General features: G+C 62.2%; 3 protein-coding genes across 4 annotated transcripts; 2 read left to right on the top strand and 1 right to left on the bottom strand.

Moving 5' to 3' along the window:
• Positions 1-6852: 6852 nt before the first annotated feature.
• Positions 6853-9285, bottom strand: BLOC1S3 (biogenesis of lysosomal organelles complex 1 subunit 3). Its single transcript, XM_055145629.1, has 2 exons — positions 9130-9285; positions 6853-8666 (listed from the first exon to the last, which is right to left on the bottom strand). Exon 2 carries the CDS (start codon positions 8656-8658, stop codon positions 8077-8079), a length of 582 nt encoding a protein of 193 aa, XP_055001604.1. The 5' UTR covers positions 8659-8666; positions 9130-9285; the 3' UTR covers positions 6853-8076.
• Positions 9286-9569: 284 nt separating this feature from the next.
• Positions 9570-15696, top strand: TRAPPC6A (trafficking protein particle complex subunit 6A). 2 transcript variants are annotated; one of them, XM_004607743.2, is made up of 6 exons: positions 9570-9709; positions 14374-14441; positions 14555-14672; positions 14809-14892; positions 15004-15097; positions 15560-15696. In XM_004607743.2, exons 1-6 carry the CDS (start codon positions 9626-9628, stop codon positions 15589-15591), a joined length of 480 nt encoding a protein of 159 aa, XP_004607800.1. In that variant the 5' UTR covers positions 9570-9625; the 3' UTR covers positions 15592-15696. The 2 variants fall into 2 exon arrangements, with proteins under 2 accessions (XP_004607800.1, XP_055001867.1); XM_055145892.1 differs by lacking the exon at positions 14809-14892.
• Positions 15697-16119: 423 nt separating this feature from the next.
• On the top strand, positions 16120-24510 carry NKPD1 (NTPase KAP family P-loop domain containing 1). Its single transcript, XM_055145891.1, has 4 exons — positions 16120-16294; positions 17757-17869; positions 20623-20754; positions 22491-24510. The coding sequence occupies exons 2-4, from the start codon at positions 17770-17772 to the stop codon at positions 24311-24313; spliced, it is 2055 nt and encodes a 684-aa protein (XP_055001866.1). The 5' UTR covers positions 16120-16294; positions 17757-17769; the 3' UTR covers positions 24314-24510.
• The last annotated feature ends 360 nt before the right edge of the window (positions 24511-24870 follow it).

Raw genomic sequence — 24870 nt, 5'->3', positions numbered from 1 at the left:
TAGCACAGCGGGTAAGGCATTGCCTTGCATGCAGCCGACCTGGGTTCGATTCCCAGCATCCCATATGGTCCCCTGAGCACCGCCAGGGGTAATTCCTGAGTGCAGAGCCAGGAGTAACCCCTGTGCATCGCCAGGTGTGACACAAAAAGCAAAAATAAAAATAAAATAATAAAATAAAGAGGGGGATTAAAATATACCACTTGCAGCAGAGCAGAAGGAACTCAAGGGGTTTATGTGAAGTAAAAATAAGTAGGGGCTGGAGTGATAGAATAGCGGGGAGGGTGCTTGCCTTGTGCATGACCAGCCTAGGTTCAAACCTCTGCATCCCACATGGTCCTCCAAGCACTGCCATGAGTGATTTCTGAGTGCAGAGCCGGGAATAAGCCCTGAGCATTGCCAGGTATAACCCCAAAACAGAAACAAAAACCACCAGAAAATCACTGTATCACTGTCATCCCATTGTTTGTCGATTTACTCGAGCAGGCACCAGTAACGTCTCTAGTACACTCAGCCCTGAGATTTTAGCAGCCTCTCCTTACTCGTCTTTCCCAACAATTGGAAGCTCTTTCAGGGTCAGGGGAATGAGACCTATCGTTACTGTTTTTGGCATATCGAATACGCCACGGGTAGCTTGCCAGGCTCTGCCGTGGGCGGGATACTCTCGGTAGCTTGCCGGGCCCTCCTCCTATATATATATATATATATATATATATATATATATATATATTTTACTGTATTTGGGATATGAATACGCCATGGGGAGCTTGCAAGGCTGTCCCGTGTGGGCAATAGACTCTTGGTAGCTTGTCAGATTCTCCAAGAGGGAGAACAAGAACCAAAAAATAAAGAGAAAAAAAAATGACTGATTTCACCCGTGTGTACTACAAGGAGATGAAACAGATGAAAGGCAGGACCAGAGAACAGCAGGGTATAAGGCGCTTGCCTTGTATGTGGCTGACCCCAGCTCCATCCCTGGCTCCACTTAGGGTCCCCCAAGTGCCACCAGGAACAAGCTCTATACACGGAGCCAAGAGAGAGCCCTGAACACAGCCTGATGCGCGCCCCACCCCACCCCAAATCAATGAGAGTGGGCAAAACCCAAAATGCAACTCTGATCTAACTTACTGCTAATTCCTTGCCCTGAAAAAGGAATCCAGGCTTATGGGTGGGGGTGTCACAGGACCAGGGACAGTCCAGTCGGGCCCCAGACGGCTGCCCTGCTCTGGTCCCCCTCCCCCCGCCGCTGCTGCCTGCAAACCTTCCAGCAGCAGGCTTGGAGTCTTGGCACATGCCCTTCCCTCTGATGGGGACACCGGTCCTGTCCTCACGTCACCTGCATTGTGAAAGAGGTCTCTCAGCCATGCCAGTGGCATGAGGAACAAGAGCAGGACACCTCTCCTGCTCTCTGCTCAGGAGCCAGCTCAGGTAACACCTGCGAATGGCTCCTCCCTGAACGCCCTGCTCCCCGGCCCACCAGAACAACTGCCCCATCTGGGGTGATTCCACTGCTGAGATGCTGCGCGCTTGAACCCAATAGTCCCTACTGGTCCCCGTGACTTAACTCGGGAGAAAAGATGTCCCAGATTCCTCTGCAACATAGGAGTCTTCCAGTATGCTCAGGTGTTCTTCTGGGGTGGCAGTGCTCAGGGCTGACTCCTGGCTCTGTGCTCAGGGATCACTCCTGGTAGTGCCTGGGGGACTCTATGCAGCACGGGAAATGGAGCCCGGCTTGGCACGTGCAAGGCATGCTCCTTCCCGACTACACTCTCCCTCTCGCCCTCTGTGTTGGGTATCGATGCCTTTGTGAATTTTCCACAATTGTGTAATACTCCACACTGCTCCTGTAGACCCACGTGCCCTTCCCCGCTTCTGGAGCTGGCCTTGGAGTCCCGGGCTCCTGTGAGTCAGGAACCTGGTCTGGGCGCAGGCTCGGCGCTCCTCCAGCCAGGTCCAGCCGCTGCTGCTACCGTGCCACGTCCCCCCACTCTCTCCTCTCCACCAACCAGCAGCAGTTTTGGACTTCAATCTGGGGCCAGCTGGGGAGGCCAGGCGTGAAATGGTGCCTCCGTCCCATTTCCTGCCGTTGAAAGCGGCCTGTCATTCTCCACCCGTCAGGCAGGCAGAGATAAGATCTCGGCGTGGAAGGCAGCGGATCCTGGGATCTGCCCGCGTGGTGGGGAGCAGTGTGTGAGCTGGCGACCCTCCAGAAGCCCTTGTGACCACGCCAGCATAAGGAGGAAGAGAGGCCAGAGATGCTGCCGGGGTGCGGGGAGGGCGTCTGGTCTCTTGATCCTCGTTTCCAGACTGCGCTGTTCCCCACACCTGTCCCCTCAGCTCCTCCCAGACCTGGAGGGCGGGGCAGATCGTCCCTAGCAGTGAAGTAAGAGAGGTGCACGGGGCAGCAGGAAGAGGCCCTCTCCCATGGTCATGCCTCCCCCAAAGTAGTGCTTGGGTGTGGCCCCCCAAGAAACACAGGTTGAAGAGATTGTATAGGGATTAAGGCACTTGCCTTGCATGAGGCAGACCCCAGTGTGATTCCCAACCCTGTCTATGGTCCCCCTGAGTATGCCTGGGGTCACCTCTGCCCCCCCCCCACAGGGACCTCACTGTTTCTTTTTTTTGGGGGGGCATACCCAGTGGTGCTCAGGGTCTTTTTTTGGCTCTGTGCTCAGGAGCGAGCCCTGGCTGTGCCAGCGATTCAAAATAGGGTCAGCTGTGTGCCAGGGCAAGCGCCCTTGCTCCTGTGCTCTCTCCCTGGCTCAGCCTTGCCTGGGTCACTCCCGCGGGCAAAGGGACAAACCATGTGATCCCGCAAGACGGTTTTGGTTGCTGTTGCTGTTTGTCCTGGGGCCACATCCAGTGATTTCAGGGGTTACTCCTGACTCTGCACTCAGGAATTATTCCTGGCAGTGCTTGGGGGGAAGCATAGAGGGTGGTGGGGATCGAACAGGGTTACTGCACACAGGTCTGGTTTGATCCCAGCAACCCATATGATCCCCCAAGCACCACCAGGAGTCACACCTGAGCAGGTATCTGAAAATAGTTCCTGAGAACCCTTGGATGTGGCTGAAGGAAGGAAAGAGGGAGGGAGGGAGGGAGAGAGGAGGGAAGGAAGGAAGGAAGGAAGGAAGGAAGGAAGGAAGGAAGGAAGGAAGGAAGGAAGGAAGGAAGGAAGGAAGGAAGGAAGGAAGGAAGGAAGGGAGGGATGGATGAGAGGAAGGGAGGGGAGGGAAGGAAGGAAGGAAGGAAGGAAGGAAGGAAGGAAGGAAGGAAGGAAGGAAGGAAGGAAGGAAGGAAGGAAGGAAGAAATCTAACTATCCAGAAATTAAGACACTTCCTTCCATCAAAGTCTATGGCTCTTGCCCCCACCCACCCCCCACCACTGTGAACTCAGCTGTCTTGAGAATAACCAATCAGGGCCGGAAGAGAGATGGTACAGAGGTAGGGCACTTGCCTTGCATGTCAGCAACATTGGTTGGAACCTTGGCACCCCATATTGTCCCCCGAGCCTCCTCAGGAGTGAACCCTGAGCACAGAGTCCGGAGGGAATCCTGAGCACTGCCAGGTGTGGCCCCCAAAGAAGTCAGTGGACAGGAGGCCACTCGTGCTGGTGCCGAGGAGGCCGCGTGGGCTGGTCACGGTCACTCTGGACTGCCACGCTAGAAGGAAGCGCTTGCCACACGGGGAGACCACACAGACACATTGTGGGCAGCTACCTTAGTCTTCTTGGGCACAGCCAAATCCTGGGGGGTGAGGGGTCCTCTCTGCCAATGCACTGACCCCTAAATACCTGTGTGAGCCCAATCATCACTAGCAGCAATCGCAAAATCTTCCAGCAGAGCCATGCTGAATTCCCCGGAGTCCATGAGCCTCTCGCAAAAATGACTGATTCAAGCGACTGAGTTTCGGGACATCTGTTATGGAGGGAGGAAATCTGAATGGTCACACTCTGGTCTTAAGGGACAGGACAGCAGGCAGGGCAATTAACTGCCTTGCATGCATGCAGCCGATCCTGGTTTGATATCTGGTACCTCATATGTTCTCCCGAGCACCACCAGATGTGATCTCTGAGCACAGAGCCAGGAGTAGGCCCTGAGCACTGCCAGGTGTGCCCCATTCACCACCAAAAAATAAAAATAGAAGACGCCCTCAGATGGCCTCTTTGTGTCAGTTCTCTGACCCAGCCTCCGTCTGCCTTCCTGTTTCTCCACGGCCTTGGGGAGGGAAGCGGTGGCCCCAGTGAGGTCATCCCATTACCTCTGGCTTGCTGGTCTGGAATTACAAATTTAAGGCACTTGACCTTAATCCGTTGTAATTCTGCAAGAGGCCTGGGGAGGTGTGGTCCCTGGCGGCAGCCAGAGCCTCCCTCTAGCTCCTAGGCTTGAGGTTTCCTGAACCCTGTGTCCATCCAAACCGCAAGAGACGGGGCAGGAGGGAGGGCGTCAGCCTTGCATGTGGATGACCCCAATTCAAATCCCCACCATTGCAAAAGGTCCCCTGAGCATGCCAGGAGTGATCCCAGAGCGGAGAGCCAGGAGCAAGCCTTGAACACCTTCCGATGTAGCCCCTAAGCCCAAATACCAAACCCAAATTTAAACCCCAATGAGGGCCAACAGGAGGCCTGTGGTTGAGTGACCACGGGGGGAACTTCCGCCCTCAAGGGCCCAGTCATTCTGGTTTTGTTTTGGTGGTTCTGGGAATGGAATCCCAGGGCCTCTCACACACACAAGACAAACGCTCTATCACTGAGCCGGACGCTGAACCCCAGCCCCCTCTTTTTGTTGTTCTGGGCCACACCCAGCAGTGCTCAGGGATTGCTCTTGGCTCAGGGCTCAGTCATGAAGGTACTCAGGGGACCATATAGGATGCTGGGAATCGAACCCGGCTCGGCAGCATGTACGACAAGCGCCTTCCCCAATGTACTATGGCTTCAGCCCTCCCACCCAATTTTTTTAAGAGGAGGCTACACCCAGCAGTGCTTAGGGCTTACTCCTGGCTTAGGGCTCAGTCATGAAGCTATTCAGGCGACCATATGGGATGCCAGGGATCGAACCCAGGTTGGCGGCATGTCAGGCAAGTGTCTTCCCCAATGTACTATCGCTTCGGCCCTCCCACTTTTAAATTTTTTGAGCACCCAGCAGTGCTCAGGGCTTACTCCTGGCTGTGCTACTCAGGAATCATGACTGGCGGGACAGGGGGATGCCGGAGATCAAACCCACGTCAGCCACGTGCAAGCTGTGCTCTTGCTCCAGCACCTCCCACATTCTTTTTTTGTTTGTTTCTGGACCACACCTGGTGATGTTCAGGGGTTACTCCTGGCTCTGCACTCGGGAATCACTCCTAGCGGTGCTCAGGGGATGCTGGGGATCGAATCCCGGTCAGTCATGTGTAAAGCAAGAGCCCTCCCGCTGCCCTATCACCCGACCCCCCACCTCCACATTCTTTTTCACTTTTTTTTTTATTGAATCACTGTGAGATAGACCCTTACAAAACTGTTCATGGTTAGGTTTCATACAGTGTCCAACATCCTCCACCAGTGAACATTTCCCAGCACCAGCCAGCACCAGTGTCCCAGGTTCCCTCCCATCACCCCCCACCCCCACCCCCAGGCTACACCTATGGCAGGTGCTTTTCTTGTCTCTCCTTTTGGGATTGCACCTCCACATTCTTTTTTTTTTTTTTCTTTTTGGGTCACACCTGGCGATGCACAGGGGTTACTCCTGGCGGTGCTCCAGGGACCATATGGGATGCTGGGAATTGAACCCAGGTCGGCTGCATGCAAGGCAAACGCCCTACCCCCTGTGCTATCACTCCAGCAGCCTCCCCCCCACACATTCTTAATGAGGGTGAAACTCTCTGAAGTTCCCATGTCAATGGAATAAACTGTTTTCCTCTAACTCCTTGGTCCAAGGTCCTGCTGGTAAAACCCAACACTCCAGGGGCCAGACCAATAGCACCATAGGTAGAGAGAACTCTTGCTTTGCACGCGGGTTCAATTCCCAGCATCCCATAGGGCTCCCCGACCACCACCCAGAAGTAATTCCTGAGTGCAGAACCAGGAGCAAGTCCTGAGCATCACTGGGTGTGCACCCCCCAAAAAAAAGAAAAGAAATCCCTGGCACTCCATAAGTTCCCCCGAGTTCCACCAGAAGTGACCCCTAAATGCAGACAGGAGGAAGCAAGGCAAGTGTCCTGCCACTATCACTCCAGTCCCGAGAACCTTTCTGGGGTTTCATCCAAGGTGCAATTTTTGTCAGCTTCCTGCTGACAGGTGCCACATTTCTCCTCTGCCCCCAGAACTCCAGGGCGCCCTCCATTCCGGATGCAGGAACCATCAGGGTTCTGTCGAACTCAGGGTCTTTGTCTGTCCTGTTTCCTCGACCTGGGACTCTTTCACTCACCTTTTTATTTTTTTTTTGCTTTTTGGGTCACGCCTGGCGATGCACAGGGGTTACTCCTGGCTTTGTACTCAGGAATTACCCCTGGCGGTGCTAGGGGACCATATGGGATGCTGGGATTCGAACCCAGGTCAGCCGCGAGCAAGGGAAACGCCCTACCCGCTGTGCTATTGCTCCAGCCCCCTCTTTCACTCACTTTTTAAAAAAATTTATTTATTTACATTACTTTTGTTTAGGGGCCACAGCCAGGAATGCTCCGGATGACCCGAGCAGGAATTGGGGGACCATATGGGGTGCTGGGAATCAATCCTAGGTCGGACTCATACAAGGCAAGTAAGTACCGTCCCAGTACCTATCCTTGTACCATCACTCCAGCCCCTCCTATTTATACTTTTAAAGTGGGGCTCAAACTTGCTCACCACCCCCTCCGCACAGATGAAACCTGAGGCCTGGGTTGTTTGGGCGCATGTTCTGAGTTTTATTTGTTGACTCATTATTCATTTATTTTTTGTTTTGGGGAGTCACGCCCAGCAGTGCTCAGGGGCTGCTCCTGGCTCTGTGCTCAGGGATCACTCCTGGTCAGGCAGGTGATACTGTGAGAGAGGCTGAATCCAGGTTGGCCAGTAGGCAGGGTCCTACCCGCTGTACTGTCACTTTGCCCCGGCTCCTTCTGAACTGAAGGCTAATGGTTCTGCGCTAGAGCACTCTTCCCAACCCTCAGGGGGGAACAGGGGAGGCCCAGGATCTCAGCCAGGGCATTGAGTGTGGGAATAGGACAGAGGGTTTAGAGCTGGTGATAGAGAAGAGAGTGGGTAGGGAGGAGCGGGCTGGGCTGACCCCATGCCCGGAGCAGGGCAGATTAGATTCTTCAAGCATCCAGGGGCCAACACCACCTGTGCAAAGAGGTGGTGGGGATCATGCAGGCCAGGTCAGCTGCCCATCATGGGGGCAGGGGACAGGGCCTGACTTGTGACGTCTGACCTGTGATACTCTGTATGGAGAGCTGGCAGGAGGCCCATCTTGCACCAGGAGCTTGGAAGATGGCAAAGGCACCTTGGGGCCTGCCGCCCTGGGCCTGGCGGGGTGAGTGGGGTAGGGGGAGCCCTGGATCAGGCAGGTTAGTAGGCTGGGCAAAGCAGGAAAACACAAAAATAATCCTGGGGGTCCCAGGGAAAGAAGGCCAGGGGCAGTGGGACTGGGCCACTGAGATGGCAGAGGGAGGCCAAGGCAGGGCAGGGGACACCAGGGCTCAGATTCCCAGACAGTCCCCACGTGGCGCTGGGAGCAGAGCAGGAATGAAGGGGTGACCGAAGCAGCACTGGGGTCCTGCTTAGCTTGTGGGAAACTGAACCTGCACAAACCAAATTCCAGACAGCAGAGAATGACACCCCTCCCTTACACCCTTCCCTCCCCAACACACATATAACAGGGAGCTTCACTTAGGTGACAGGCTCCAAATGCCACAGCATCAGGGAAGGAACCGGAAGTAAGGGGCTGAGCCACGGAGGGGGGGACCCAAACCCCAAAAAACTGCACACAGAATTAATCAAGGCGCTGGATGCGCCCTGAGGATGGCCGCAAGGGTTTCATAGGGTCCAGAGCCACGTCCCAGGGGCTGTAGGCCTGTCCCCATCCCACCCCGTCCCCGAGAACAGTAAAACAGGGCTGGGGGTCCAGGCTAGGCCCGCGGCCCCGGCTCCTGCTCCGGCTTGGTCCCGGGCACGCCGCGGATGTCCGGCAGCAGGCGGCAGCCGGCCACGATGTCCAGGCGCTCGGCCAGGGCGCTGAGGTCTCCGCGCGCCAGACGCACGCTGTGCGCCGCCGCCAAGCCCGCGGCCTGCGCGGCCGCCAGGCGCGCGGTCAGGGCGGCCACGTCGCGGCCGGCGCGGCGGTACACGCCGCTCACGGCGGCCGCCACGTCGTGGTCCAGCCGCGCCTGGCTGTCGGCGAGCCGGAGCTGCAGCAGCGAGCGCGCGGGCGCGGCGGCGGGGGGCTCCTCGGCGCCCCACGCCTCCCCGGCCGGCGCCCGCTGCACCACGAGCGGCGGCAGGTCCCGCGGCGCGGCTTCGGCCTCGGGCTCCGAGTCGGTCTCCGCGGCCTCCCCCGCCACCCGCAGCCCCGTGGGGCGGCCGCGCGTGGGGCCCGACGGGCCCAGGTACAGCTCCTCCTCCGACGAGGACGCAGAGGGCTCCGAGTCCGTCTCGGCCGCCTCCCCCGGGACCACGGTCTCGGGCCTCCGCCGACGACCCCGGGACGCCATGGCGCGAACTGGCGGGGGAGAGGGAAGGCACGGCGTGAGCGGCGGGCACGGACGCGGTCCCCAGAACCCCCCCACGGGGGCCAGAGGCTTTTTTGCGGGGTACTGGGGGCACATCCGGCCTGGGGGGGTCTCTCCAGGATCTACTGGGTGGGGAACTCGAGGTGCCGTGGTCAGAGGCTTGCAAGGGGAGCCCCTGAACCCCGGCACTATGTCTCGCCCCGATCAGCGACCGAGAATGACCTGCTCCCCCACCCCGGGAGCTGTTTCCTCTTGTGTAAACGAAGCGCGCCGGCCCTGTCCGCGATGGGGACTACCGGACCCGTTAAATGGACCCACGGGGAAACTGAGGCCCAACTGGACTCCGAACGGAGGCCACGGCCTCTGAGCTTGCATCAGACCAGGGTCACTTAAAGGGTGACAGTCCAGCTGGATTCTGGGGAGGGCGGGGGAACGCAGCACCGCGGAGCGTACCGGGTCACTGGAGCGCCGAGAACACGGAATCCGACTTCCAGGCGAAGCGCCGGGTCCTGCCGTGGAGGTGCAGTCCCAGCCAATCAGAGAACAGTGTGTGCGGGCGTCAGTGGCCAATCCCTGCAGCTGAGCCACCAACCAGAAAGCAACGCTTCCGTGCGATCACGTGAGAAGCGGGCTGACCAATAGGAGAGCCGTTAGTAGGCGCGTCCGGGATGAGGGTAGGGAGTGGACGAATGGGGATTTAAAATAAAAAAAGCAGAAAGTCACGTGTAGCGATTGGTTTGACCAATGGAAACACTTCGGGAACCCGGAACCAGCGCAGACTCCGAAGGAGGCCGCCCCCTGGTAGCTCAAGCTCACGCGCGCACCTCGTGAGCCAGGGAGGAAGGCGGGGCTAGTCCGAGCCACCAATGGCAGCGGGAGGAGGAGGGCCAGAGCGGGCCAATGAGAGCAACGGAGTGCGGGACAGTCGCTAGGCGCGCGAAGCTAGTGCATGGCGGACAGCACGTTGTTCGAGTTTCTGCACACAGAGATGGTGGCGGAGCTCTGCGGGCACGATCCTGACCCCGGCCCGGGGGTGAGCGCCGGGTCCCGGAGGCTGGGGAATGGGGCTGCCGCGGGAAGGTCAGGTCGAGACCCCAGGCAACGCGGAAGACGGTCCAGAGGTCGGAAGGGAGCCCCGGCCCCGCCCCAGCCCCAGCCCCCGCTTGCTCCTCCTCTAAGTGGGGGTGGCCGCGGGCGAGCCTAGGGGTGGGGGCTAGAATCGAGAGAGAGGGATCGGGGAGGGGGTGGGGGGGGAGGTCGTCGCTCACTGAGTGGCCCTTTGTGACCTTAACGATTGACCGCCGCCTGGGTTGAATCGCGGCCGCCCCGCCCAGTAGGTGTCAGAGCCAGTCCCGCCCCGTCTGTGCCTCGGTATCCTCTCTTGTATGAGCTGCATCGTGTATGCATCCGAGTCTCGGAATGGGACGCTGATTCATTCAACAAAAAATCAAGTTTGTGCTATGAAAGAACTTGGAAGAAACTATGTTGAGATGTAGTAGCAACACCCTTATTAGTTTTTTTTTGTGTGTGTGGGGAGGGGTTTGAGCCACATTCTGAAAGCTCAGGGGTTACTCCTGGCTCTGCACTCGGGAATCACTCCTGGCGGTGCCTGGGGGGACCATATGGGGTGCTGGGGATCAAGCCCAGGTCAGTGATATGCAAGGTAAAAAAAACTTACTGACTCATGCCCCAATACCCCCTTAGGGAACCTAATCTGAGGCAGTACAAAAGTTGTGTTTGTTTTGGACACCCAGTAGTGCTCAGGGCTTACTCCTCGCTTTGTGCTCAGGGGTCACTTTGGCCACGTGCAAGGCAAGCACCTTAATCCCGTTCTATGTCTTCTGTCCCTTCATTGGACAGATTGGGGAGGGGTGGGGGCAGCACAGGCGGCACACCTGGCAGTGTTCAGGGGACCACACAGGGTGCCAGGGATCAAACCTTGGTCAGCCACGTGCAAGGGAAACACCCTTCCAGCTGTACTATGGCTTCGGCCCCTCAGTTGACAGTTTTAATTAAAACTTGGGAGGTGCTAGGCTTCTCTCTGGGCTCTGGGGATTATCATAGAAGTTGGCAAAAATCCTTGTCCTCAGGGCAGAGCGATAATACAGCTGGTTTGGCATTTGCCTTGCATGTGGCTGACCCAGGTTTGACCCCCAGAATCCTGTATGGTCCCCCTGAGCAACGCCAGGAGTAATTCCCGTGTAATTCCTGCGTATAGAGGCAGGAGTAACCCCTGAGCATTGCCAGTGTGACCCAAAAAGGGAAAAATAAAAAACAATTGTCTGCTGGAAACTTGGGTTACTAGGTAGGGGTGGGAGACAGGTGGTTCTGGAGTCAAACACAGAGTAGATTGGGAAAATATTGGGGGGAATAAAGCAGGGGAAGGGTATTGGGGTGTGTGTGTGTGTGTGTGTGTGTGTGTGTTGGAACTTGCAGTATCTTCACATACCACCCATCTTTGCTCTCAAACCAGAAATTAGGGTCCTGGGGACCAAAGTGATAGTACAGCAGGGTTGACTCAGGTTCGATCCCCGGCATCCCATTTGGTCCCCTGAGTACCACCAGGAGTGATTCCTCAGTGCAGAGCCAGGAATAAGTCCTGAACATGGCCCAATATGACCCCAAACCCCCACACACACCCAAAAAAGATATTAGAGCCCTTGCCATGTTGTCATGTCTCTTTTGAGGGGGGGAGTGTTGGAATTTTTGGCTACATCCGGTGGTGCTCTGGCACTATTCCTGGCTCTGTGGGGTTGAAATGGGCTCGATACCTGCAGGGCAAGTGCCTTCCTTCACCCCCGTGCTACCTCTCTCTTGCGCACTCAGCACTTGCTGGGTTTTGCCTCATTTGTCTATGGGGTTCCCAGGGACCCCTCCCCTCCCCAGGGCCAGGCTCCCTCCTCTGCCCTTGGCCCTGTCTCCAGCCTCACCTCCACCTGCTCATCCTCTGTGTCTGGACTCGAGTTACCTTTACATGCTCACAGCCCCCACCACCCCGTCCCCATCCCCCCTCTTCCAGGGTCACCCTCCTGCATTCACTGGAATGGGGAACATCCCCCGAGTCAGATCCCTGCGCGGGGTTGGAGCTCAGGGCTTGTACAGAGGAGTGGGTGCAGCCCTGTACCCCGGTCCTCAGAGGCCCGGGATACCTGCAAGAGAGGGACTTCCCACCTAAGGCTCGGCCCTGGAGGAATGGGGTCCCCCCAACACCGCTCTCCCCACAGCACAGGCTCCCCGGATGGGGAGAGGCTCCCAAGATCTGGGTACCAGACTCCCAAGATCTGGGTACTTGAGGGCAAAGACACCAGTGGCCCAGGGACAGCCCCCCCAGCAGGCCCTGGGTGGGGGGCAGAGGCCAGAGGGCACAGTCCTTGTCCTCAGACCTGAAGTCCGGGGATCCTGGGGGGACAGTGCAAGGCTGCTAGGGAGCCCCGCCAGGGATCCTGGGGGGACAGTGCAAGGCCTCTAGGGAGCCCCGCCAGGAGTCGGGGTGAGGGGCAGTGTCCTGAGGGTGCTGGGGTCACAGGAGGCTCGAGCAGCGACCTGGCGGCTCCCAGGCCGTGCTCAGCACCTCTCTCGCCACTCTTGGCCCCCCCCCCAGCTGCTCAGGGGGACCGTGGGGTGCTCAAGAGGGAAAAGGGGTCAGCACATAGTCACATACAAGATGCACCCCCCAGCCTGTGTTGGCTCTCAGCCTGCGGCCCCACCCCGTGCCCCCCAGTTTGTGCTCCAGTGACTCTCCCGGGGGTTTCTGGTGGTGCATCTCTCCGCAGGATGCTGCGTGGGGAGCCCCCAAGCACCCCGACTCTGGGCTGGGCTCTTGTGCAAGCACTCAGAGAATGGGTGAGGCCTGCCCGCCCCAGGATGATGAACCCCTAATCCGAAGGCAGCTGCCAAGGAGCTGGGCGTGAGCACCCCAGAGGGAGCACTCCCCACGAGAGGGCACGGCAGGTGACACCTCTTTCCCGTGATCCCCCCATCAGTCAATGGGTAGATCCCCAACCCAGGGCCGGGCAAGGACTGTCCCCGCCCTGTTTCACCTGTGGGGACACTGAGGCTCAGGCCATGAGGGTGTTTGTTTGCCCCCCTCCCCAGTAAGCAGTGCAGCAGGGGTGCAAACCCAGGTCATGGAAAGCATCCCGGAGGGACCCAGGAAGCGGGGGACATTCTCAGAGTCTTTATCCCGGGGGTCAACTAAAAGTGGGCCCCTTCCTCACTTTGAAATGCCCTGCTGGTTGCATGGGAGGGGGCGTCTCAGGAGTCCAATGAGGGCCCAGGTGTGGCTGACGAGGAGGGTACATGTCCCTGGGACGTGTGAGGCCCCAGACTCTGTCCTGAGCACTGCTGTGGGGGCCCCTCCGGCCGTGACTGCAGAAGCAGCATCAGACACCCCTCCCCCGGGGAAACCAAGTCCTGGGGCAGCTGGCCATGGGCCTGTCCACCCATCCATGGTGGCAGGGGCGGATCTGGGCCACCAGGCCCATGGCCCCCTCCCCATGCAGCTGAGTCACAGATGCTCTGAGGAAACCTCAGAACAGTGGCGGGAGGGACCTGCCGGAAGCTGTGTCATCGCCCCGGCCCCGCAGACAGATGGGTGGCCCGGCCCTGAACTTTGTGTCATCAATGTCCAGATCCTACCCCCCACCAACCACCGTGGCTGGGGCGCCAGGGTGGTCTCCTCTTGGCCCCCTAGCCCCTCTCTGGGCGTGAGTGCCGCCCAGGCCCCAGCACCACTGTCCCTGGGACACGGCTGGACTCGCCACCTCGGACATGTCTGCTCAGATCCAGGCTCTGCCCGGGACCACCCACCGCCACATCCCGGCCCACAGCCCAATCCCTGAAGCGCCACTCACGAGCTGGTGCCAGCTTCTAGGGGCAGGGTCGGGAGACCTGGGAGAGGAGGGCCCAGAGAGCCTGCCGGGCGCGCAGGGCAAGGTGACAGGGTTGGAGGGACACTGGGTGCAGGAAGCTGTCCCCAGGCTGCGCCCCAGAGGAGTGTGGGGAGATGGTGAGGGGCGGGGGCTCAGCCAGCCTCTGCAGGCCCCATTTCTCAGTCTCCCACCTGGCATTCACGATGCCCCCGATAAGGGGCCCTTATCCAGATACGGGCCGAGAGAATGTACAGCGGAGGGGGACACTTAATGCCTTCACGGCACATGGCCATCCGGGTTGGATCCCTGGCACTGCATATGGTCTCACGTCCCTGAGCGTGGACGGGTGGCATGGCCATCTCGGGCCAGGCCAGCCCCACTGAGGGACACTCCAACAGCCCCCGCTGTGGGGTCCCCTGCTGTTCCCTGGCTCTCAGCCCTCCCTCCAGGGCACCCCACCTGCCTGTTCTTCCTGGGCTCTGAGCCGCTGTCCCAAGGTGCCATGACACGGGTGAAATTTCCAGTCCCCTCTTGGCCAGGCCTAGCCTGGAGGGATCGTTGGCTGTGGCCAGTGTCCTGGGCACTGCAGAAGGCCTGAGACATGTCCTAGGAGCTGAGCGGACCGCAGGATGTTGTGAGGGGTCACACTGACAGGCGACAGACATGGGGTCACTCGGGAGGGGTCGGGGTGAAACAGCCTGGGGAAGACCCTCTGCCCCCGAGTCAGCCTGGCACCCAGGGAAGTGGGGTGCGGGGGCCTCCATGATGCACCGGGGGATCCTGGAGGGGTGGCAAGACCCCTGAGCCTTCTCCGCCCCCCTCCTAGGGAGTGAAGCTGAGCCTGGCCGTGCTGGAGGGTGTGGGCTTCCGCGTGGGCCAGGCCCTGGGGGAGAGGTGAGCAGCGCCTGCCCACCTGGGCTGGGGGTCGGGGGGGGGGGGTGCCGGCTCGGGGCTTCCCCCTCCTCCCTGGGTCCGCTGGGTCTGTTGCATCTCCCCGCCCCCCCCAGGCTGTCCCGGGAGATGCTGGCCCTCAGGGAGGAGCTGGACGTGCTCAAGTTCCTGTGCAAGGACCTGTGGGTGGCGCTGTTCCAGAAGCAGATGGACAGTCTGCGCACCAACCACCAGGTGCGGCCGCGTGGGGGATCCCCGAGGTTCTCCTGACCCTGGGCAGAAGTCGCCTGAGTGCGAGTGCGGAGGGACTCAGGGTGGGGGTGCAGCCCTGCCTGCCAGCCCCCACAGGCCTCTCCTGCGCCGCCCCCAGGGGACCTACATCCTGCAGGACAATTGCTTCCCCCTCCTGGTGCGGATGGCCGCCGGCCCCCAGTATGTGGATGAGGCCCCCAAGGTACGGGGGTGCAGGGCTCCACCCAGCACATGCCACGCCCCCATCCCCACAGTCCCGTGTGGCCCCGACCCCCGGGGTGACCTGTGCCGCTCCCCCACCCCCGCCCCCCAGTTCCTGGCCTTCCCCTGTGGCCTGCTCCGTGGCGCCCTCAGCACGTTGGGCATCGAGAGTCTGGTCAGCGCCTCCGTGGCCGCCCTGCCCGCCTGTGAGTCGGGGGTGGGGGTGGGGGGCGGGAGTCCCCACATCCTGGGGGGCAGTGCCCCAGAGAACCAGCCACAGCCTGTCCAGGCCCCCTAATGTGCCACCCCCACCCCTGCCCCGCCTCCCCGGAGGGCCAGCCCGGGAACCCACCGCTGTGGCCCTCCTCCGGTCGCATTCCTACACTGGGGGGCAGCCTGCAGCCTCCTTCATCGGTTGGTTCGGTCCTCCCCTGCCTGGGGGCGGGGCTTCAGTGCCCAGGCCCCGCCCCGCCGCGCGCTTGACCTTGATACCCCAGTTCCCCTGGGATGCAGGTCAGGTGGGCGGGGAGCCTCGGGTCCTTTGAGCTGAGAGGCAGCAGCCAGCGTGGCCCCAGGCCACCGGGCAGGAGGAACAGCTCTGAGGCCAGGGGTGCCGGCTGCTTCACCCCCAGCTCCTGGCTCAGCTGAAGTCACCCCTTCTCTTCCAGGTAAGTTCCAGGTGCTGATCCAGAAATCCTGAGGGCCCCCCCGCATACCTGCCGAGCCTGGGCCGCTGCCTTTGGGGATGACCTATGGGCTGGGGAGTCCCGGAGACAAGCAAGATTGGGGGGGAGGGGGCGCAGCTGCTGGGGCATCCTGTGTGTTCCCATGAATGGGTGTCATGGGGAGGGGGTGGTGGAGGGACAGAGGGAGCAGATGTTTGTAATAAAGACTTTGAACCCCAGTTCCGAGTGGTGGGTGACTGGGTGGGGGAAGGGACGCGACGGGCTGTCCCTATCTGCAAGGGAGAGGAGGGGACACGCTCCTGTGAGGCTCCCCCACCTCCCCCCTGACCCCCAGGCCTGAGCCCTGGTTCTGAACATTCCTTCCACCTGCACACTTTCGGGGTCCCCTCCCCCTGGCCCTCGCAGCTCTGCGAGCACCAACAAGTCTGGGAACACCCTCTCCTCAGGCACGTGGCGCGCGGCGTGGGGGGGGACAGAAGTGGGGGTGCCCGAGGCTGACAGGGGCAGGCGGTGATGCCAGGCTGGGGTCGGATGAATGGACAGATGGGCCAGACGCCCTGCCCACCTCTCACACTTCACGTGTATCGCTGACACGAGTCCCCGCAGCACCGGGACCGGCTGCCTGCACCTGTCCCCACCACGGCCCGTCACCACCTTCCCCGTCTCTATTCCCAGCACCTGGGGGCGCCTGCACCCCACTGCCTGCTGCCCTGCCGGGTAAGTTAGCCTGCCTTTGGGCATTAAGCTGACTGGGGGCCCCCAACTGCTATGAGGGAATATCTGCTCCCCCAACCCTGCATTGCCCGCCGTGCCTCCCTCTGACCCTCCATGCAGCTGGGGCGAGTGCCTCCCTCAGCAGCTCATGGTTCAGCCTGGGGGGTTCCCCCGCTCACCCCGCTTGTTCTGGCAGGCCTGCGGGGTCAGCAGCCAGGCAAGGTTCCCTCTTCCCCTGCCAGGCGCCCCTCAACTCACCATGTGTGCTACGTGGGCCCCATGGCACCAGCAGCTGCAGGGGGTTGTAACCCCCCCCAGCCACCGGCCCCCTCCTCTGGGAGAATGTTCCAGAAGGTGGGCAGAGCAGAAACAGCCCCCCCTGCCTTCATAGTGCCCTGGGCAGGGCCTTCACCTCTGTGGGACTCAGTCGCCTCCTCAGGGACCTGGCTGTCCCCTGGCCCCTCTGGGGGGCCGAGGAGGTGGAAGGTGTCGGAAGCAGGGCTGTGTGTATGGGGGTGCTTCCGACACGCAGGCCTCCCCCGGGGGCCCCAGGAGCAGGGAAGTGGGTCAGGCAGCCGGTCGCGTGGCTCAGCAATGAGGAAGCCGAGGCCCAGAGAGGTGAAGTCACCTGCCTAGGGTCACACAGCTGGGCCCTGAACAGCTGGACTCTTGAGTCTCCCGGTTTCTCTCCTCCAAGGGTCCTGGGCCGGGGCTGGGCCCACTGGTGCCACAGCCCCCAGAGCCCTGGAGCGGCCCTCCTGGGGCAGGTCTCTCCATCCCTGACCCGCGGTATCCTTTACCCGGGTGCCCCCACCCTCCTCACCCCCAGTCCTAGAGAGCAGATCCAGGCGGGGGAGGAGGCGGGGCCGGCAAACCGGTCTGGTGGGGCCTCCCTCGGGCCTGCGCGCTGGGCCCCGGCAGCTCCGGCGCTGGAGCCGGGGCCGACAGGCCACCCTCAGGTACGGAGCCGGCTGGGGTGGGGGTTTGGGGGGGTGGGGACCCCAGCTCAGGCCCTCGCCCTCTTCCCGATTCCCTCTGCCCCCGTTTCCGCTGCCCCCCGTCCCCCGTCTTCCCAGCAGCATCCACCCCGGTTGCTTCGGGCTCATGTTCTAAACCCACCACTCGGCCAGTGTCCCCCCGAACGTCCCTCCCTCAGTCTGTCCCCAGGGGTGCCCGGCGCTGAGCAACACCCTCCCCGCCCGCTCCCCCAGACCCCCCACCTGCTGCTCCCTTCCTTCCGCTCAGTGCCCCGCAGGCTCCCGCATCGCCCAGCCCTCCCTCAGTGCTGCCCTCTCGGGAAAGGTCCTGGGGCTCCACCAAGAGAACCCCCTGAGCCCCGACCTCCCACCGTCAACTCTGAGAAGCACCTTGACCCTCCTGGCTGGCCCAGGACCCCAGCACTGGGCTGGCCGGGGGGCCCGGGTGGGGGTGGCTGGACACTGAACGGCATCTCTGTGCCCCGCAGCAGCCCCCCCGCCATGCACAAACACTACACCATGCACTTGGCCAAGGGCGCCCGGCCGCCCCGCACCCCCGCCGAGCACTGCTTCCTGGACCAGGAGCTGGGACAGCGGAAAGGTAGGCGCTCAGTTTGGTGGGGGGGGCTCCTCTGCAGGCCTGTGGTGGGGGGTCGCCGAGCAGGGCCGAGGACCCTGGGAAAGGAGGCTCAGTCCCCTCCCCGGGGCTTCTGCAGGGCCCATGGGGCCAACGGGGGACCCCCCTGAGGAAACTGCCCCCTAGGCTGAGTGCTTATCCCCTGACCTGGGGGCGCTGGGGGGGCGGGAGAGGGAGCCCCTCGTGCCCTGCTGAGGGTGCAGGGACAGACTGGGGCTTCCAGGGGTGCCTGTGGGTGCTTTTGGCCAGGCCCCCTCTGGCCAGCCTGGCCCTAGTATGAGGGCCCCTTCTCCAGTGCCCGCTGTCCCCTCCATGCTGGCCTCTGGGCCCAGCAGGCCAGCGAGTCGCCAAGCTGATGCCCACAGGGAGTGGGGGGGACACTGAGGCACCTGGGGCGGCTCGGTTCCCGCTGCCTAACCCACTCGGGCCCCAGGCCCAGGGCCCCAGGCCCAGTATCCCCCACTTCCTTCCTTCCAGGATGCGGCCACCAGCGAGCCCATGGGCCCTGCCGGCCGCCCCCCCAGGCCTGCTGGCAGCTGGCCTACCTCGGCCCCTGGGGGGGCTGCCGCTGGGGCCCCCAGGGCCCTGTGCTGCAGCAGCGGCAGCCCCCAGCCCCACCTCCCGGCCCCCTGCGCCAGCGCCTCTGCCCCCTTCACCAGGCCCAGAAGGGGCAGCCAGCAGCCAGCACTGCCCCCAAGGGACCGGCCAGCGCCTCCCAGTCGTCCCCTGCACGCACCACGGCCATGGCCACGGCCACGGCCAGCAGCGGCCCGGCCCCACCCTCCACCTCTGCGGCCCCGAGGCAGCCGAGCCAGCCCACGGACGCCCGGCCCCTACCCGCGCCCGCGGCCTGCGGCCCCTTCAGCTCCTTCAGTGCTGGTGCTCACCCCGCCCTCCCCGGGCACTGCCCCCCACCCCGCGCCGCTCGCCTGCCCCGGGCCGCTTGCTCTGGGCCAGCTGTCCGCCCTGTCCACTCCTGAGCCTGGCCTCGGCCTGCTGCTGGGGATCCAGGCCTGGCTGACCGCTGAGCCCCGCGCTCCTGCAGATGCCTTTGCCCTGCTTTCCGTCTTGCCAGCCCCCCTCCCATCCCCTCACCCCCCAGGTCCCGGGGTAGGGGGCAGGGGCATAAGCCTGGCAGCTCTGGGGGACCCATGGGGACCTCCTGCTGCAACAGGAAGCAGAGAGAGGCCTGGGGGCTGGAGAGAGCAATGCAGCCGCGGGTCTCTCTATTGCTTGTTCATTCATTGCCATGTGTGCAAATGCCTTCATTCATTCATTCATTCATTCATTCATTCATTCATCCATTCTCAGAGTAGATCTGCAAGTCTCCACGGGTGTCAGGCTCTGTTCTGGGGCGCAGCGGGGAGCTGGGTGCAGGTCTGCTCTGGGTGCTCACTGTGTGAGGGTCGGTATTGCACAGCAGAGAGGTGGGCACAGGAGGGAGAAATTAAATGAAGGGGTGGGCCAGCCTGGGGGGCAGGCAGGCAGGGCACCTAGGGCCATGTCCAATAGGGTCATGCTTGCGGGGGCTGCAAAGGTGAGCAGAGATGCAGGATGCGTGGCCAGGGACAGCCAGGCAGTCAGGGGGCTGAAAGGAGTAGGCGGGGACCTTGCAGGTGGGGTGACATGGATCTTTTGGCTAGTGGAGGAGGTTGCAAGGTGACAGATGAGGTGACCAGACTAAGTGTCCAGGCAGGTGGCCGGTGGCCTGTCCACGTGGTGGCTGGAAACTAATCTCTTGTGGGAGAAGCCCCGGGTAGGGTCTGCTTTTGGGGGGGGCTTATTTGTCGGGGGGGGGTCACACCAGCGGTGCTCAAGGGATCATTCCTGGTGGGGCTTGGGGGACCACAGGGGATGCCAGGGTGGAACCGGGGTTGGCCGCGTGCAAGGCAAGCGCTCCCCGCTGTCCTATGGCTCCTGCCCCTTGAAGTCTATTTTTGAATGAGGTGCGGAGCTGAACAGCCTCTCGGGCTCCAGGTCAGACGCACCCTGACCCTGGGGCCCCCGGCGCTGTCTCCAGCCCCGGAAATGGAGACTTCAAAGGTGAGAGGTGCCTCATCACCAGCCCAGTGCCGCCTCACCCTGAGCTGGATGCTGCCAGACCTTGATCCCCACCTTTATGGAGTCCCACCCCAGGTCCCGGAAGTAGCTCTCAGTGTGTGTGTGTGTGTGGGGGGGCCTCAGTGTCAGAACGGATTCTATGTCCCTTAATCCCTTAATATGGGGTTACAACTTAGACTCCAATATGCACCTAAAGGCCCAAGTGGACCCTGGGGCTGCCCAGACCAGGCTCTGGCCCCCTCATACCCGGGGGTCAGGCCCTGCCCGTGCACGTGACCTGCATGGTGGGCTATGTGCTGGTGAGGGGCGGGGGTGGGCAGCGGGCTGAGTCCCGGCCTTGGAGATGGAAGGCAGGGGTTCCAAGTCTGTGGATGTTTTGTGGATTGGTCGCGGTGCTTGGGCTGTTCCTGGCAGTGCTTAGTGGACTGGACTTCTGCATGCAAAGCTGGCTCAGCCCGTGGGTCCTTGTCTGGGGGGGTCCAGGCTGAGTTCCTGAAGGGTGTTGTGTGGGCAGAGCGGGGTGGGGGGGGTGGTCCTAGAGGCTGCCTGAGATCACAGGAAGCTCCATGGGGGTGGGAAAGACCAGGGCAGGGGAGAGGTAAGGGCAGCTCAGCCAGCCCCACTGACTTTTCCCCACTGCAACCCCCCGTCCCCAGATATCCTGACGGAGGATGATGTGTACTGCAGCTGCCTGGCCAAGACACTCTGCCATGTGCCCGTGCCCGTGACAGTGGGCTTCTACGCCCCCTTTGGCTGCCGCCTGCACATGATGCTGGACAAGATCACGGGTGAGGATGTGTGTGAGGGGGGAGGGGGGCCTCCTGGAGAACCAGAAACCAAAGCTCTGGCCTGACCGTGGCCCTCAGCTCCCAGAGTCTCAGCCCTGAAGACAGCCTGCCCAATCGGCATGCCCATGAATTGGCATGACGTGGGCACCCCTCCCATCCCCCATGCCCTGTTCCCACTTCCCCTCTAGCTTCCAATCTTCCCCCATCCCCCCCACTCATACCATAGATGGTTCCTTTTTTTGCTTTTTGGGTCACACCCGGATGCACAGGGGTTACTCCTGGCTCTGCACTCAGGAATCACCCCTGGCGGTGCTCGGGGGACCATATGGGATGCTGGAAATCGAACCCAGGTCAGCTGCATGCAAGGCAAATGCCCTACCCACTGTGCTATCGCTCCGGCCCCCACAGATGGTTTCTGAGTCCCCACTTCCCCCCCCATCACTACTCCTCCACACCGGCCCACACCTGTAAGTGGATTCGCTGAAGGTGGGAACTGCAACCCAGCTGAGCAGGGGAGATGGCTCATAGGGCCTGGGTGCAGGCTATGCATGTGGAAGGTCCAGGTTTGATTCCTGGCACCACACGGTCCCCTGAGCACTGCAGGAAGCAAACCCCCAAAGCACCGAGCTGGGCCTAGCCCGTGAGTACCGCTGGGTGTGGCCCCAGAGCCACAAGAAGAAATAGCACAGCTCTGCCCCATCACGCGAACAGACTGAGAACAAGGCATAGCAAACAGGAGCCTGCGTGAGTCGGACGCAGCTCCCGGCTGCTGGGTGACGTCGGCCGGTCGCCACCCCTTCCCGGCTGACCTCAGAGCAGAGAACCAGCTCGGCTCCCATGACGCAGCCGCAGACACTCCTCCATCCAGCGCTTCTTCCCGCGTGCCCAGAGCACAGCAGATCATCAAGATAGCAAGGCCCCAGGGCCACAGCGGTAGTACAGCAGGGAGGGCGCTTGCCTTGCACACAGCTGACCCGGGTTCCATCCCTGGCATCCCATAGGCTCCCCTAAGCCTCTCCAGGAGAGATCCCTGAGCGCAGAGCCAAGAGGAAGCTCTGAGTACTGCCGGGTGTGACCCAAAACCAAAAACAGAAGCAAACAATTGAGCATGGGCCCTGCCCTTCACTGTCCAGCCAGGGAAACCAGCTCTCGGCAGTGACCACCCAGTCTAGGTGGCCAAGAATGGGACAGGAAGCTCAGGGGAACGACTGATCTGATCAGGGAGGGCTTCCTGGAGGAGCTGAGATCCTCTCATTTTTTTTTTTTTTTTTTGCTTTTTGGGTCACACCCAAAGATGCTCAGAGGGTTACTCCTGGCTCTGCACTCAGGAGTTACTCCTGGTGGTGCTTGGGGGACCATATGGGATACCAGGGATTGAACCTAGGTCGGCAGCGGGCCAGACAAACGCCCTACTTGCTGTCTATCGCTCCGGCCCTCCCATTCATTCTTTCATTCCTTACCTTCTTTCCTGTGCCCTCTCTAGCCTCTGTCCTGGGGGCCCGCGTGCTCTACCTCTCTACCTCTCAGGTGCCCACTCCTGTCCCTCGCCTTCAGACATCCATCCACGGAGCCCAACTGGGGGCCCTTTTCTGTGCTTCCTTCTCTTCCCCCTCCTCTGGGATGGGGCTCGGGGTGTGGCCAACATCGGCCCCGCCCCCACTGGGACAGGCCTCGCCCACACGGGTGGGGCCACGCCCCCTCCCTGACCCCCGGGTTCCCTCGCTCTCCCTCCGCAGCGCTGATGCAGCAGGAGGCGGCGCAGCGCGAGGCGGAGGAGTTGCAGCGCGTGCAGTGGCGGCCGCGCCAGGTGAGCGGCTGGAGCCTGCCGCGCCTGCTGTGGTACCTGGTGTTCCTGCAGCCCGTCATCACCGAGGTGCACCTGCGGCGCAAGAACGTGAAGTTCCTCTTCATCCGCTTCAGCGCCTGGCAGTACGCGGGCACCGACAAGCTGTGGGCCGGCCTGGTGACCACGCTGTGCGAGGGCATCCGGCGCCAGTACGGGGCGCTGCCCTTCAGCGTCTACTCGGTCCTGGGCAACAAGCCGGCCACCACGTCGGGCTTCCGCCAGCGCGAGTGGCACTGCCGCCGCCGCGTGTGCCTGGGGCTGCTGGCGCTGCTGGCCGCGCTGGGCCTGGGCGTGGGGCTGCTCTACCTGTCGGTGGGCGCGCGGGCGCCGGGCCACGCGGGCGCCGGCGGCAACGTGCTGCGGGTGTTCGGCGGCGCGGCCACCACGCTGTCGGGCTCGGGGCTGCTCATGGCCGTGTACTCGGTGGGCAAGCACCTGTTCGTCAGCCAGCGCAAGAAGATCGAGCGGCTGGTGTCCCGCGAGAAGTTCGGCAGCCAGCTGGGCTTCATGTGCGAGGTGAAGAAGGAGGTGGAGCTCCTCACCGACTTCCTGTGCTTCCTGGAGATCTACCAGCGGCGCCGGCTGCGCGTGGTGCTCGAGGTCACCGGGCTGGACACGTGCCACCCGGAGCGCGTGGTGGGCGTGCTCAACGCCATCAACACGCTGCTGTCCGACAGCCACGCGCCCTTCATCTTCATCCTGGTGGTGGACCCCAGCATCCTGGCTGCCTGCCTGGAGAGCGCGGGCTCCATGAAGGGCACGGCCGACAACGGCTACCACTTCCTCAACCGCACGGTCACGCTGCCCTTCTCGGTGCCCATCATGGGCCGCCGCACCAAGCTGCAGTTCCTGCAGGACGCCGTGCAGAGCCGCGACGACCTGCTCTACCGCGAGATGACGCGCAAGCTGCGGCTGCCGGGCCAGGAGGCGACGGCGGGGGCCGAGGGCGCGCAGCTGCTGGCTGTGCAGACGCAGCAGGAGGGCGCGGTGGCCGCGCAGAGCCGCGTGGACGCCGAGGCCGCGCGACGCATCCAGGAGGCGCTCTTCTGCCTGCACGACGAGCGCGACTGCTTGTACGAGTACGTGCCCGACAACGTGGTGTCCATGCGGCGCATCGTCAACACCGTGCCCATCACCGTGCGCCTGCTGCAGCAGCAGCAGCTGCAGGGGGCCGCCCCGGGCCCCACGCCGCGCCAGGCCGTGGCGTGGGTGGTGCTGGCCAACCAGTGGCCCTGCCGCCTCAGCTGGGTACTGCAGTGCCTGGAGGACCGGCAGCAGGCGGGGGGCGCGCCTGAGGCCCGCGCACGCCTCTGGGACGTGTTTTGCGACGTCAGTCCAGAGCTGCACAGCATGACTAAGGCGCTGCAGAACGTGCTGGACCTCGACGGGGACCCCGAGCTCTTCGAGCGCTTCCTGGACACCGACTTCCCCTTCACCGTGGGTGAGGCGCAGACCTTGCTGCGTTGCACCGTCAACCTGGACCACTCCATCCGCCGCCGCATGGGCCTCATCCGGGCCGTCAGCGCGCTCAAGCCCCCCAGCCCCCCCAAGTCCCCCAGCCACGAACCCCCGCAGCCATCTAGCGGTGGCAACAGTACCCCCCGGGGACATCGGGCAGGCCAGAGCACAGGACACAGCCCTGGGCAGATCAGACAAGCCCAGCCTGCCCCCCCAAACTGGACGCTGGGGCCCAAGACAAGAATCATGGCCTAAGCGCCCTTCCTATAGGGCAGTCCAAACCAGGCGGACATTGAGTTGGGGTGCTCTGGGCAGCAGCCAGTCCTGATGAGGGCGTAGGAGCCCCCACCGGGCACACAGCCCAGGGTCCCACCGGGCGTTGTGCGGACAGGTCCCCAGGCACGTCTGGGAACAGGAGGGAAGCCGTCCACAGGAGGGCACAGCTGGCCGGCCAGCAGAGTGGATGCCGGAGCAGAGGTCCAGTGAGCAAGTCAGGGTTCAAGTGCAATAAACGAGGTGTGCCAGCCCCGACCTAGCTTGTGCCGTGGTGTCCCAGTCTGCATGACGGTGGCGCCTGCTCAGGCCCCCTCCCCCCCTTGGCAGGAGTGACTGTGGGGGTGTTGGGTGAGAGGGCGGGGACTGAGGGAGGAGGGATGTCCTGGCTGACTCAGGCCAGGAAGCGCGCCCAGGCCTCGAGGCATTCAGGTCCTTGTCGCTGCATCCTCACCTGTCCCTGTCAGAGGGCCAGGTGGCTGTTGGCATTTCCGAGGGTGGCGTTCCCGGTGACCTCAGAGGGCCCGGCCCTCCGGGGC

The sequence above is a fragment of the Sorex araneus genome, chromosome 8, assembly GCF_027595985.1.
Source record: "Sorex araneus isolate mSorAra2 chromosome 8, mSorAra2.pri, whole genome shotgun sequence".
Lineage (NCBI taxonomy): Eukaryota > Metazoa > Chordata > Mammalia > Eulipotyphla > Soricidae > Sorex > Sorex araneus.
The sequence above is the reverse complement of the archived record's forward strand: the minus strand, read 5'-3'. Positions and strand labels throughout refer to the sequence as shown.

What these genes read in the sequence shown, in the direction of transcription:
- NKPD1 (XM_055145891.1), top strand. Translation starts at nt 17,770, where the DNA reads ATGCACAAACACTACACCATGCACTTGGCCAAGGGCGCCCGGCCGCCC. An exon ending in GGAGCTGGGACAGCGGAAAG is followed by an intron (nt 17,870 to 20,622) that starts GTAGGCGCTCAG and finishes CCCCGTCCCCAG; the next exon opens with ATATCCTGACGGAGGATGAT. An exon ending in GATGCTGGACAAGATCACGG is followed by an intron (nt 20,755 to 22,490) that starts GTGAGGATGTGT and finishes CTCCCTCCGCAG; the next exon opens with CGCTGATGCAGCAGGAGGCG.
- TRAPPC6A (XM_004607743.2), top strand. Translation starts at nt 9,626, where the DNA reads ATGGCGGACAGCACGTTGTTCGAGTTTCTGCACACAGAGATGGTGGCG. An exon ending in GGCCAGGCCCTGGGGGAGAG is followed by an intron (nt 14,442 to 14,554) that starts GTGAGCAGCGCC and finishes CGCCCCCCCCAG; the next exon opens with GCTGTCCCGGGAGATGCTGG. An exon ending in GTCTGCGCACCAACCACCAG is followed by an intron (nt 14,673 to 14,808) that starts GTGCGGCCGCGT and finishes CGCCGCCCCCAG; the next exon opens with GGGACCTACATCCTGCAGGA.
- BLOC1S3 (XM_055145629.1), bottom strand. Translation starts at nt 8,658, where the DNA reads ATGGCGTCCCGGGGTCGTCGGCGGAGGCCCGAGACCGTGGTCCCGGGG.